The 12,866-nt window shown below is 46.7% G+C and overlaps 1 protein-coding gene and 1 long non-coding RNA gene across 2 annotated transcripts in view; one reads left to right on the forward strand and one right to left on the reverse strand.

Moving 5' to 3' along the window:
• LOC148778888 (uncharacterized) overlaps positions 1–12,645 on the reverse strand; it is a 12,723-nt gene extending 78 nt beyond the window's left edge. Inside the window, exons 1-3 of the long non-coding RNA XR_016035489.1 lie at positions 12,513–12,645; positions 1,891–2,008; positions 1–1,537 (exon numbers count right to left, since the gene is read on the reverse strand). The exon at positions 1–1,537 is cut by the window's left edge and continues 78 nt beyond it. This is a non-coding gene — a long non-coding RNA (uncharacterized LOC148778888). The remainder of the gene's footprint in view (positions 1,538–1,890; positions 2,009–12,512) is intronic.
• On the forward strand, positions 7,312–7,842 carry LOC129556735 (protein Dr1-like). The gene has a single exon (XM_055426877.2). It carries the CDS (start codon positions 7,312–7,314, stop codon positions 7,840–7,842), a length of 531 nt encoding a protein of 176 aa, XP_055282852.2.
• Positions 12,646–12,866: the final 221 nt, after the last annotated feature.

The following is a 12,866-nucleotide window of genomic DNA, read 5'->3' on the forward strand; positions in this document are numbered from 1 at the left end:
AAATACCTCATTTTTGCTTATGACATTTCACCACACACAAAATACAGGAAGCACTAAAGTCTATCCTAAAAAATTTGCAAAATTTATAACTTGAACTTTAAACATTATACATTTATACTATGAAAAACCTGATTCACAAAACTTAAACACAAGCCACAGAAAAATATATTTACAAAATACATATTTGGTAAAGAATTTTACTCCAATGATACCCCAAAATCTGTAACAATCAACCACATTAAAAATGTATAAATCTCTACGCCTTTGCAAACAAAATATACAGATATTAACTCAACATATCAAAATCACTCAAAATCATTTATTGTTAGGAAATTACATGGTAAACAACAGTGAAGTAGCAATGCCCACCTATTATATCCAGGAAACTCAAAGAAATTTGGGGGTGGGGCTTCTTTGTTTGTTCAGTGGTAAAGAATCTGCCTGACCTTGCAAGGCACCCATGTTCGATCCCTTACCCAGGAAGATCCCACATGCCAGAGAAACTTAGCTGGATTTTTCCACAGCTAAACAAGTCTCACCTGTGGCCTGAACACTTCACCTCGAGCACTTAGTACACAGCTTTGAAAACGTGTCCAGACAAAAAGTATCACACGATTATACACACCTAAACACTTTCACATAGCTGTATATCTTCAGTAGATGACTCTGTGAGCAAATTGGGATGCATCCAAAGTGAAGGGGAGCTGATGCTACCCCAAAATATACCTCTTCAGCATGAGAATTAGTTGGACTTTTCTTTTCTTTTAAGAGGACGCATGATCATCTCTGAAACCCAAGTTCAAGACGGCTCTTCTGTGAGTCACACTGACACGAGAAATGTCATTTCAAAGGAATCCTTGGTATATACCACATAGAAGCATGACAGTCTTGTGAAATCTTTTTTATCCATAGGGAAAGCTAAGATGTAAATCTTCACAACAACCACACCCTTCCTTTCCTTTGGTTTTATTTTTTGAATATTTATTTGCTTCTTTATTTGGCTGTGCCAGGTCGCCCTTTGCTGAGGCAACCCAGATATCTAGCTGCAGAATGCAAACTCTTCACTGTGGCATAGGAGATCTAGCTCTAGGATCAGGGATTGAACCTGGGCCTCATTCTTTGGGAATGTACAGTCTTAGCCACTGGACCACCAGGAAGCCCCTGTTTTGTTTTAGATGAAGATGGTATCTAAGATGACACCTTGGGCCATTTCAGTCACCGACTCAGTTTCCCGAGTTTCTCCAAAGCACACACAAGGTACACATTATTAAAGAGGTTTGCAAAACAAGTAAAGGTAGTTCATACTACAACACTATATGCTAACAAATATCTAAATGGTAAATGGCACGTTATTGATTTTTAATCACTACGGGGGAAAAAAGAATGCAGGATTCATACGTGTTACAACATGAAGAAACATGAAAACCCTCTTTAGGGGAAAATATCCATATAGAAAAGCCCCCCCAGATCCCATAGTCACCATGTCTGCTTTAAATCCATCAAGTTTGTCCAAATAACTGAAAATCTCAGTAACACTCTAAAAAAAAAAAGAGGAGGAAAAGGAGGGTAAGAAAAGATTAATTCATACAACTGAACAATTGCTGAAAGGGAAATGGGGCTGTGGATTGCATTATAATGCAGAAACCATATGATTTCCGGATTTGGGAGGTTATATGCTGGTTCTGCAGGAGAATGCACCCATTGTGGATAAAACACATAGAGTATTTTTGATGATGTGGCAAATGCGAGCACTTTTCCCCATTGCTAGCAGTTTGCTGTACATTCTAAATTACTGGAAAGTCAATGATGTTTCAAAACAACCAAGTCAATACCATACAAGAAAATCAGAGTAGACAGGCATGAAACTTTCTTATACAGGCCAAGACTAACCCAGACGAAGTTGAAGGGATGCTGTGATGCTCACTGCCCTTGAAGGAGTCCACATGGAATGAAGACATACTGTGCGAAGTCTATTAGGAACCACCTTGGCCTGGGTCCTCTGGATGACCTATTGCAGGAAAAACAGATTTTACAAAGAATATTTTCACCATACCGTCACAAAAAGTTGTTAGACTATATTCAGTCAAGTTGAATCATTTCGGATCAATTGACAATCACATAAAATACTACAATTTACAATCCCAATCAATATACAAAAATCACTTGCATTTCTATACACAAATACGATCAGAAACAAAAATTAAGAAAATCCCACTTAGCATCGCAACAAAAAGAATAAAACATCTAGCAACAATCTTCATCAAGGACATAAAAGACCAGTAGTCACAAAACTAGAGAGCACTGATAAAGTAACCAAAGGAAACACAAAGAAACCGAAAACTGTTCCACGCTCATGCACTGGAACAATGAGGAATTAAAATGTCCATTCCAACCAAAGCCATCCACAAAGACAATGACTGCAATCAGAAAATAATATTCAACGGCATTTTGCACAGAAATATAAATATTCCTAATATGAAGCTGATAATATGGAACAGGACCTTAAACAGCCAAAAAGACTCAGAAAGAAGAACACAGCTGGAGGCATCTTCCTCTCCGACTTCAAACTACATCACGGAGCTGGAGTAACCACAACAGTCAGGAACTGGCACGAACACAGACACATGGACTCAAGGAAAGAACAGAGAGCCCAGGAATGAACCCACATGTACGCGGTCAGTTCATGAAAATCAAACCGGGAACAAGCGAAGAGGAAAGGACAGTTCTCTCAAGAAACAGTGGCAGGAAAACTGGCCACCTACACTGAAGAACATCAGTCAAGGTCATCCTCTAGATCGTCTAACAGAAATCGAGCTGAAAACCCACCATTTTGCACATGGAGCTTTTCCCGCCCCGCCCCGCCCCTCCCCCCGCCCCCGCCCGAGTCCTTTGAGATGGACCTCCGGTAAGCGCTCAGCTGGACACGGGAAGCGTCGACTTTGTCCTCATTCCTCTTTCAGCGCCTCCCTGTTGGCGGGCACTGAGGCAAGCCTGCTCCTCTCAGCCTGGACGCAGCCCCGTTTTCCAAAAGCCCGAGCGCTGACGGCCCTGAGGAGACAAAGCTCCCGCCAGCTGGTCCCCGAGCCCAGTCTGAAGGCAAAGCGTCCTGTGCTCGCGGGTCGGAGCCAGATTTGGCGCCCCCTGCCGGCCGCCAGAGAAGAGCGCGCAGCCCCGCCCTCACAGAGCCTAAAGGGCTCACCCGGAAGCAGCTCTGCTGTGAGCACTCAGACTGCGAGCCCAAACTCAAATGGAGCAGAGGAGCTCCATGACCCTCCTCGAAACATGGCTAAGGAACAATCAGAGCCTGGATGAAATGCAGCCATAAAAAGGAATACATTTGAGTCAGTTCTAATGAAGGGGATGAATCTAGAGCGTATTAAACAGGGAAGTCAGTCAGAAAGACATAAACATGGAATCTAGAAGGATGGTACTGGTGAATCTGTTCACATAGTAGCGATGGAGATGCAGACATAGAGAAGAGACTTATGGATAAGAGTGGGGAACAAGAGGGAACGGGTGAGATGAATGGAGAGAGCAGCATGGATGCATGTACACCAACATTTGTAAATAGACAACCAGTGGGAATTTGCTGTATGACTCAGGGAACTCAGATTGGGGCTCTGTAATAACCTAGAGAGGTGGGAATGGGTGGGACGTGGGAGGGAAATTCAAGAGCGAGGGGACATACATACACCTATGGTTAATTCATGTTGATGTATGACAAATCAAACCCATATTTTAAAGTGATGAGCAATCCACTAAAAATAAATAACTTTAAAAAAAAAGATGGAATGAAATGAAGAGAAACACAAACTTTGCAACTAACACCGTAATTCAATGTAAAAAACTCTAAAAATTTTAGAAGAGAACAAAAGATCTAGATGACCTTTGGTCTGGTGATGAGTTCGAACACACAACAAAAAAGCCAACTTACCAAATATGAATATAAATTATTGAAAACATTGACTTTTACAATTGTGTACATTTACTCTGTGAAGGACCTTATTTGAGAGAACCAAAAGACAAACTGTTAAATGAACCACTGACCACCCACCCTTGCCAGGCAACAGAGAAGAGAAAACACTTGCTGGGGTCATCTTACAACAAGAGGTCCTGGTAAGGAACAAGGAACTCACAAGCTACCACCAACCAGGATTCTGGAGAGGTCAAAAGGAAATGGGAGACTCCAGTCCAGAGGTCCTACCAGCCTCCCAGGATCCTCCTCGCTGGAATCCATCTCGGCTGAGTGATGCGTGTACCCCCAGGAAGGACCCCAATTCAGAATGACTGGCAAGAGACAAACCAGAAAGGAACCCAATGACCATAAAACCTGAGACCGTGAGCCACGTGGCAGAGCGGTTCTCTCCGTTTCCCTCACCCTCTTGCCCTCCGCCCCAGCAGCCCTTCCCAGTCACGTCTCTCGCTTGAACAGCACTCCTCTTCTTGGACAATTCACTTCCATTGTCAGCAAAGAACACACTCTCAAGCCCTGGAAGGGATCCCCCTTCCTTCATCAGAACCACAATCCAGGAGAAAATAGCTTCAAAATGCTATCTTGTAGAGAAGGAAATGGCACCCCCTCCTGTATTCTGGCCTGAGAAATCGAAGGGACAGAGGAGCTTGCTGGGCTACAGTCCAACAGCAGGGCATCTCTGAGGGGAAGAAACAGTCCCAGGAAAGTTGAGGCACTCACCAAAGGCCCCGGAGCTTTTGATGGCACAGCCAGAACTGTGGCTGAGCATTCCCAGCTGCCAGGCTTCTTGATCCTGACCTCTCTCACCAGGTACATGTGTGGAAAACTAGAATCAAAAATATGCCTGAGGGCTTCCCTGGTGGCTCCGTGGTAAAGAATCCGCCTACCAGTGCTGGAGATGCAGGTGTGATCCCTGGTATGGGAAGATCTCACATGCTATGGAGCCCGTGTGCCAACTGCCGAGCCTGTGCTCTAGATCCTGGAAGCCACAATGCTGAGCTCACATACTTCAACTACTGAAGCCCGTGAACCTGTGCCCCACAACAAGAGGAGCCACTGTGAAAGGTTGTTGCGGAATGACACAAAGACACCGGGATCTTGGCCTCCAGAGGAGAAGAATTCAATCCTGGGCCAGAGACGAGGCTTGATCGCTCAGAGCTTTTGTGTTTTATTAAAGTATAAAGGAGATAGAGAAAACTTCTGACATAGACATCAGAAGGGGGCAGAAAGAGTACCCCCCTGCTAGTCTTCAGCTGGATGGTATATAGTCACTAGCAGTCTGTTCATGAAAGAAAGGAATGTCTTAAGGCTCAGAATGGCACCAGGCCCCTCACCCATAAGACGTCTTTTGGGATAATTTTGACACCGGACGATTAATCTCAGGCCATAAAATGATTAACTTGAAACCCTATAGAAGGGCAGATTACCATACAAATAGTTTCATTTTACATAGATTAAGGGAACAATATCTGAGTATAACATACAGGTATGTCAAGTAGGTTCTGAGCCATCTGGCGGAACCGACTTGAAGCTAGAGTCTGGGGCAAATGCGTAGTACATTAACATAGCTTTAGACCAACATTTCCATAAGAAAAATGCATTGGTTAACTCAAGATTTGAGAATAGTTAACTTCAGGTGAAACCAAGTGTCATTATGGCAACACAGTATTTTAAGAGAAACTTCCTTTTAAATTTGTAGAGAGAAGAAAAAAATATCGCTAGTTTGTTTCCTCCTGCCGCTTAAGAGAGATGAAAATGTCTGACACCTGCAGGCTATTTCCTCCGTTTGGAGATCCCTGGCCTTCCTGCCTGTTACCCTCTCAACTGTATTGAGAAGCCCACACACCCCTAGTTATGGCCCATGCTCACCCAAATTAGGGAAAAGCCCACACACAAAGACCCAACACAGTCAAAAGTAAATAAAACTGTTTTCCTAAAAAATGCATATCTGACAAAGAACCTGTACTCAAATTATCCAAGAACACTAGTGCAAACAAACCCATTCATAATTGGTGAAGACTGAAATAGACACCTGGCCACGGAGGGGATACTGATAGGAAAGTATCATGTAGAAACATACTCAAGATACTGGTAGAATGCATGCACAGACCCCTTTGGAAGACAGTCTGACAATTTTTTCAGTAACCACGTGGGACAAGCACTGAATTCTATACATGACAAGTGGTGGAAGCCAGGTATCTTACCATTGGAATGGGAAGTTACAGATAAACAAAAAGAAAGGTTACAAGATCCATGGAGACATCATCACAAATTACCTTTAACTGAATATGTTCAAAGTGAAGCTAGAATACATGTATATATTTCCAGGTATTGTCAGCTGAGCAGATTTAGTTTCTACATGTATGTTTTACATATCATTATCTAATGAAAGGGAACAGGAAACTTCCCTGGTGGTCCAGTGGTAAAGGATCTGCCTACCAATGCAGGGAACACAGATTTAATCCCTGGTCCTAGAAGATTCCACATGCCCAGGGGCAACTAAGCCCCCGTACAACTATTGAGGTACTTGCATGCTCCAGAGCCCAAGTTTTGCAACCAGAGAAAGCGCTGCAATGAGAAGCCATGGCACGGCAACGAGAGGGTAGCCTCTGCTCACTACAACTAGACATCTAACAACAAAGACCCAGCATAGTCAAACCTAATTTCATGAGAAAAAATAAAAGACAGGCAGCGGCTTCGGCTTCCACGACCTGTGTTCGGGCTAAACGGTCACAGCAGATGCCGCTGCCGGTCCCCGTGTGCCTGCTTCTGTCCATATTCGTTCCCAGGAGACCACCCCGCTTACGGCCGACATGTTGTGAGGTGGTGGCGCGGGTGTCTGAAGGACGGTTTGGCCGAGGTGGTGGCATCGGGTGCTGGTGGTGGTGGCGGCGGCAGCGGGGGCTCCTGTTCTGTAGAGCCTTGCCTGCTAAGTGTCCGCCCTGTTCCACGGCCAGACCAGTGCCCCTGGACCTTGCCTCTGCTCTGCGCCGTTGGGGAATGGTTAGACGACAGCGCACGCCTCTCTGAGGAGACACGAAGGGGGTTCTCCAGTGCTCAGATTCTGGACCGCTTTGCCTTCCCGTCTCCGACGTGGGCAGTGCTGTCCCCAGAATCCTCAGCATCCCCCCCACTCCAACTTTGCTCCCAACCTCGCCTTAAATCCTTAACACACACAGGTGTTCCCCTCTCTCTCCAGCCACCCCTGGCCTCTTCATTTTCTGCATGCTCATCTCAGAGGGACACCTGGATCGCTCTCCGGGGGCGGCCTTTTGAAAAATCATCGTGGACCAGAGTTGAGGAGTTTTTAAAAGTCGGGGCGCGAGAGATTAGCTGCGATGGTGTCCTCATCTGGCAACGATGATGATCTCACTATACCCAGAACTGCTATCAATAAGATGATCAAAGAGACTCCCCCCAATGTCTGGGTGGCCAACGAGGCCCGGGAGCTGGTGGTGAACTGCTGCACTGAATTCATTCACCTTATATCTTCTGAAGCCAATGAGATTTGCAACAAATCGGAAAAGAAAACCATCTCGCCAGAGCACGTCATACAAGCACTGGAAAGTTTAGGCTTTGGCTCTTATATCAGTGAAGTAAAAGAAGTCTTACAAGATTGCAAGACAGGAGCATTAAAAAGAAGAAAGGCCAGTTCTCATTTGGAAAATCTTGGCATTCCCAAAGAAGAATTATTGAGACAGCAACAGGAATTATTTGCAAAAGCTAGACAGCAACAAGCGGAATTGGCCCAACAGGAGTGGATTCAAAGGCAGCAAGCTGCCCAACAAGCACAGCTTGCTGCCGCATCAGCAAGTGCATCCAACCAGGCAGGATCTTCTCAGGATGAAGAAGAAGATGATGGTATCTGAAATTCACCAGCTGAGTTTCTGTTTCCTCTAAAATGTTTTTCCCTGCACAAGAAAACAGTGAAAAAATGCTTCCCTGTAATTTTGCATCTTGGTGGACTTGCCATTGGTATTCTAGGGATATCTGCTATTAAGTTTCATCTCTTGTGTGCTATTCATGTAAAATCTGTCTCTTTGAACTGTTGAAAATTTGAGGTTCAGTATAATATCAACTTTGAATTTTTAATGGTGTTTATGAAATTTTAGATAGCAGTGAGTCTGTTTGATCAATAAAGTGTTACAGAAAACTTCAAGTTCATAAAAATACAGTGAAATTTATCCAGAAGCTCTAAATCTTCATTTCCATTTCCTCTGCCCTTTGAACTAAATTAAAAATTGGGAATTTTAAATTACTGGGGGGAGGTGCTGTGTGATATAGTAGACATTAGATAAGGTTGGTGAAAAAACAAAGCTCGGTTTTACAGTATCTGGATTTTGTCTTTTAAAATGAGTATATCTATACAGGCAATAAACATATATGCTCAGATAAATATACTCACTTTAAAAAGATCTCAAAACAAGGCATTCATAAACTAGGAAGGAGTATGTTCAATAGTAGTTGTAAAATTTGGTAGGTTATATTTTCAATTTGGTTTTTATTTTATGTAGAGCTAAAAACTTAAGTTTTATTATAGCATAATTCATCTTCAGCTACACTATGACATTTCAAAGACTGCCCAGTTTTGAGGTCTGTCATGATTCTTAGTATTTCACTCCAGTAATCATTAATAGTATTACTTGCTTAGCCCATCTTGGGAAACAATTGCTTAGGTTGCATTGGTTGGTTCACGAATAGTAAGACCTTTCCTAGGGGAAAGAAATGACAGTTAATGAGCATGCTTGTTATAAGAGGGGATTCTTTTGTAATTTAACTTGTAGTTATAATTTCCTTGTTGTTTGTCTTTAGCATTATTTTACAGTTTCTTGATTAGATGGCCTAGAGTGTCCAATACTTCCTTTGAAATGGCATCATTATCTCCATCATAATTTAGTGATAGCTTTAAAAAAGGATTGGTTTTGTTTTGGTTAAGAAAATGTGTCATAATTGATTAGCCCTATATGAAACATAAATAATTTTCAACTGCTTGTTAAAAGGGAAAAGCTTTAATTTCGTTCTAATAAGTAAAGTATGATAGTGATTTTTATAGGAATCCAGTGTTTTGAAGAACTGGCCTATTGTGTTTATATTTTGGAAAAACAATTGAAAAGCCACTTAAAATAGTATGAAGTAATCTAAATTACTACGTCAGTTGCCAAATCTTTTAAATTTGTGTATTCACTAGGTCTAAAGATAGATTGTGGCTGCTAGAATTCCAGTTTTACTTGAAAAGCTAAATAACTCAAGTATACAAGTATTAGATTTCTTAATGATCATATTTTTCAGTTTTAGAAAAAGTGAAATATTGTTACACATTTACTAAATACACTTCTGCCATGCCACAAATAGGTTAATCCTACTGAGTGTTTTGAGTTAAAGTTGATACTGTATCCATGAGTGCTCTTGAACAAGATAGAAGGGATTTTTTTTTGTTTGTTTCCTAAGCATTAAAAAAACTCCCTTTATTTTTATACGAGATACATTTGAGAAAAGGCACACACAGAAACCACTTTTTCCAATAAGGTCTTCAATAACTGAGTGTTAAGTACGCCTGCTGAAGTCCTTCTTTGCATTATCTAAAAACAAGTAATTTGAAAACTTGCAAACCATAAAAGGCAAGCTGTTGGAAGATGAAAAACAAAAAAAGAATTATTACACCTTATTCAAACAAGGTTAATAATTTTGCATATTTACTTTAGAATTTGTTCATAGCACAGAAGCTAAAAAATTATAAAACTACTGTCATGCTAGTGAGTACCCTGTTACTTTCCTTCTATTCCTAAACAGATCCAAACTATTATTGTCCCTGCTATTTCATAAGGACAAATCAAATCTAGTTTCTCATCTCCTCTCAGAGTTCTACATTAAATCCCAAGCTTCAATGAAAAAAAACATGATTTCCCATACAATTGCAGAAACCTCCTTCAAGTAGTGAAGAATTAGAAAATACAGAAAAATGAAGACAGTTTCATCTTACACATCTAAATGGGGATGCCAGTAATGACAACAACTCCAACAAAAGTCAAGAAGGCGTAATCTGAATATTCACCATTTTAATAAAAGAATATGCTGAAATCTTAAAGGTGGCGCCCTGTCCTCAAGTCACCCGATTGTGACTCACTTTTGCAGACTGTATGGTAGGAAATAACTGTTACTTTTCAAAGATCTTTGCAGTTACACCCAAGCCAAAATCAGGACAGAGATCCACCCTTAATTACAGCAATTAACTGTCTCATGCAAAGCAAGGTAGAAACTAAAACGTCCCCCTGAAATCATGGCTAAATAAGCCCACTTCATATACAAGTTCTCAAAGGCTCCCTTTAAGGAACATGTTTCTATTTACTTCAAATCTAAACTCACCAGGACAAAAAAAGGAAAAGAAGGGGGGGGTGGCAGGGGAACCAAATGAAACGCTCAAGTATAAAAAGCAGATTCTCCTCCAATTCCTTTAATTCCCCTCAATCCGCCTCTGCCACACACAAGGGCAGGGAGTCTGGGGAAGGCTGGCAGCAGGACGAGCGGTGAAGGCCCTTCATTCACTCACGTGCGTTACTATCCAAAGGGTTACACACCCTCTGCCCGACGAGAGCCTCACACAAAGCAGAGCCTCACAAGTACTACTTCTTATAAAATACACCCACGCTGAACAAGAGCTTTATTTTAAAATAAGACTGTCCTCAGGTAGGGGAGGTTAAACACAACAAAGCCTTCCATGTTGAAAGGCAGACAGTCCAAATAGATGCATATACCTACACTCCGAGGAAGACAAATCCATAGAACTAATTTATCATAAACGGCAATCGATACCAACTGGGGCCATTAGATTATTAAGAAACCCAGAAAAGTACCGTGCACAGAGGCCCGAAGTGGCTGTCTGCTGCGCTCCCACCCGAGGAAGGGCACAATTACGCCTGCAGAGGAGGATCAAGGCTTTCACTGGTTGAAAGACCACCCTGGCACCTCTGGCCCGCCCCGGCACCGCTGCACCGTACAGGATTCGGGCACTCCCGGCGTTGCCAGTCCCGAGACGCACTCCTGGCGTCTGCCAGGTGCCAGAAAACTGGTGAATGAAATGCGCACAGACACCAACCTGGCCAGGGACCGCGGCGCAGAACCAGGGCTCGCTAACTCGCCTAGCCAGAGGATTCGCCCACAGGATGGAATCAAGGGAGCACACCACCCCCCTACCCCCGCGAATGCGGTTCCTACTGACCCTTCCAAAAAAAGAGTGGAGGACCAAGATTTTTTTTTCTTTTAAACTAAGTCTAAGAACGCGAATCGGACGGAAGCAACCATGAATATCCTGGGGGGCCAGACTGGAGACGCCGGGAGAAAGGCGAGGCGGTTCTTCAACTCCCGGGGAATCATCGTCCGGTGTGACACACATCAATTAGCTAGCCCGAGTCGGGGGTCCGCTCTCCGCCCGCGGAGCGCCAGTGGGGCCGAAGCCAGGGATTAGAGGGGTGACCCTCCCGGGGCGCCGGGAAAGAGTGCCGGGCACCGCTGCCCTCAAGGTCACCAGGCGCCGGGGCGGGGGCGGCCGGCCGCAGGATGGGCTACGGCGCGGCCGAGGCGGCTAGGAGAAGCCATAAAAAGCTGCGGCTGTCGACGCGAAGTCCCACTGAACCCCGTCCCTCGAGCCCTAGGCGGGGACTCCGGGTCGGACACGGCGCTGGGGCGCACGCCAAGGAACCCGCTCACCTTCACGATCTGCCGGGGCGGGCGCAGCCAGAGACCACCTGCCAGGGGCCCCGCGGACCGCCCCCGCCAACTTCGCCCGAATCGGCGCTGTCCGCGGAGCACCCCGCCTTCAGGATCCCCGCCGCGCCGCCCGGCCCTCCGCGTTCCGCCCGGCCTCCCCCGCAGGTGACCTGCCCAGCCGCCCCCGCAGCTGGCGGGCGGCGGCCGCGACTCACCTCGCCCGGCAGCAGGAACCATTTTCCGAAGGGGAAAGAAAGGGGAGGCTGCAGGAGGGTCGGGGGAGAGCGCGGTGGAAGCTGCGGGAAGCGCGGAGATGGAGGGCTCGCTCCTCGGCTCGTCCGCAGGCGGCTCGGAGCACTCGGGGCGCCACGCGGAGGATCGGCTGTACCTCGAGGAGGAGGTGACCGCGCAGCCGAGAGGCTCGGCGTCCACCAGCCTGGGCTCCCTACTCACGCTGCACTGCGAGGAGGCGGCAGCGGCGGAGGAGGAGGCGGCGCCCGGGCCGGCCCCGCCCAGAGCCCGGCAGCCGCCCAGTGGCCGCCCGCGTCCCCGCAGGACCCGCCTCCCGGGCTCCGCAGAGCCGCACACAGGGCGCGCCGCGCTCAGCACGGGCAGCTCCGCCCGCCTCGAGCCGCCGTCCGCAAAGGCAGCGGCGGGCGGGGGTGCAGCCCCCTCGCTGAACAGCGCGGCGCGACCCGCTCGGGGCGGGAGCCGCAGCCCCCCGAGAGCCGACCACCGAGCACGAGGGGGGCTGCGCAAACCTTCACGCAGGGGCCCCGCTGCACCGGGTGGCGCGCAGGATTGCCGGGGGAGGCAAGGGGAGGAGGACGCTCACCCGTTCCAGTCTGGCGCTCCCCGCTCTCCAAACCCTCTTGCCTCCCGCTCCACGCTGGCGGTGCAGCTGCTGCCGCTGCCACTGCCGCCTCCGCCGCCGCCGCAGCTCGAGCCGCCGCCGCTGCCGCCATGGCTAGGCGCGGTCACGTGACGCGGCCCGCGGAGAGCCTGGGGGCGGGCAGTCGCGCGCGCGCGCGCAGGAGGACGCGCGACTCGGACGGAGACGGGGAGTCGAGCGTCGCGGAGAGGGCGTTTAAGGGGAGGACCCGGCGAGCGCGTTCCCGGCTGCCGAGCACGCGCCCGGCGATTAGAACTTGCCGCGCGGTGGGGCAAGGGTGGCCGGAGTGAGGGGCGG

Source organism: Moschus berezovskii, chromosome 1, assembly GCF_049115385.1.
Source record: "Moschus berezovskii isolate FMDL1 chromosome 1, NW_MosBer_1.0, whole genome shotgun sequence".
NCBI classification, from domain to species: Eukaryota; Metazoa; Chordata; class Mammalia; order Artiodactyla; family Moschidae; genus Moschus; species Moschus berezovskii.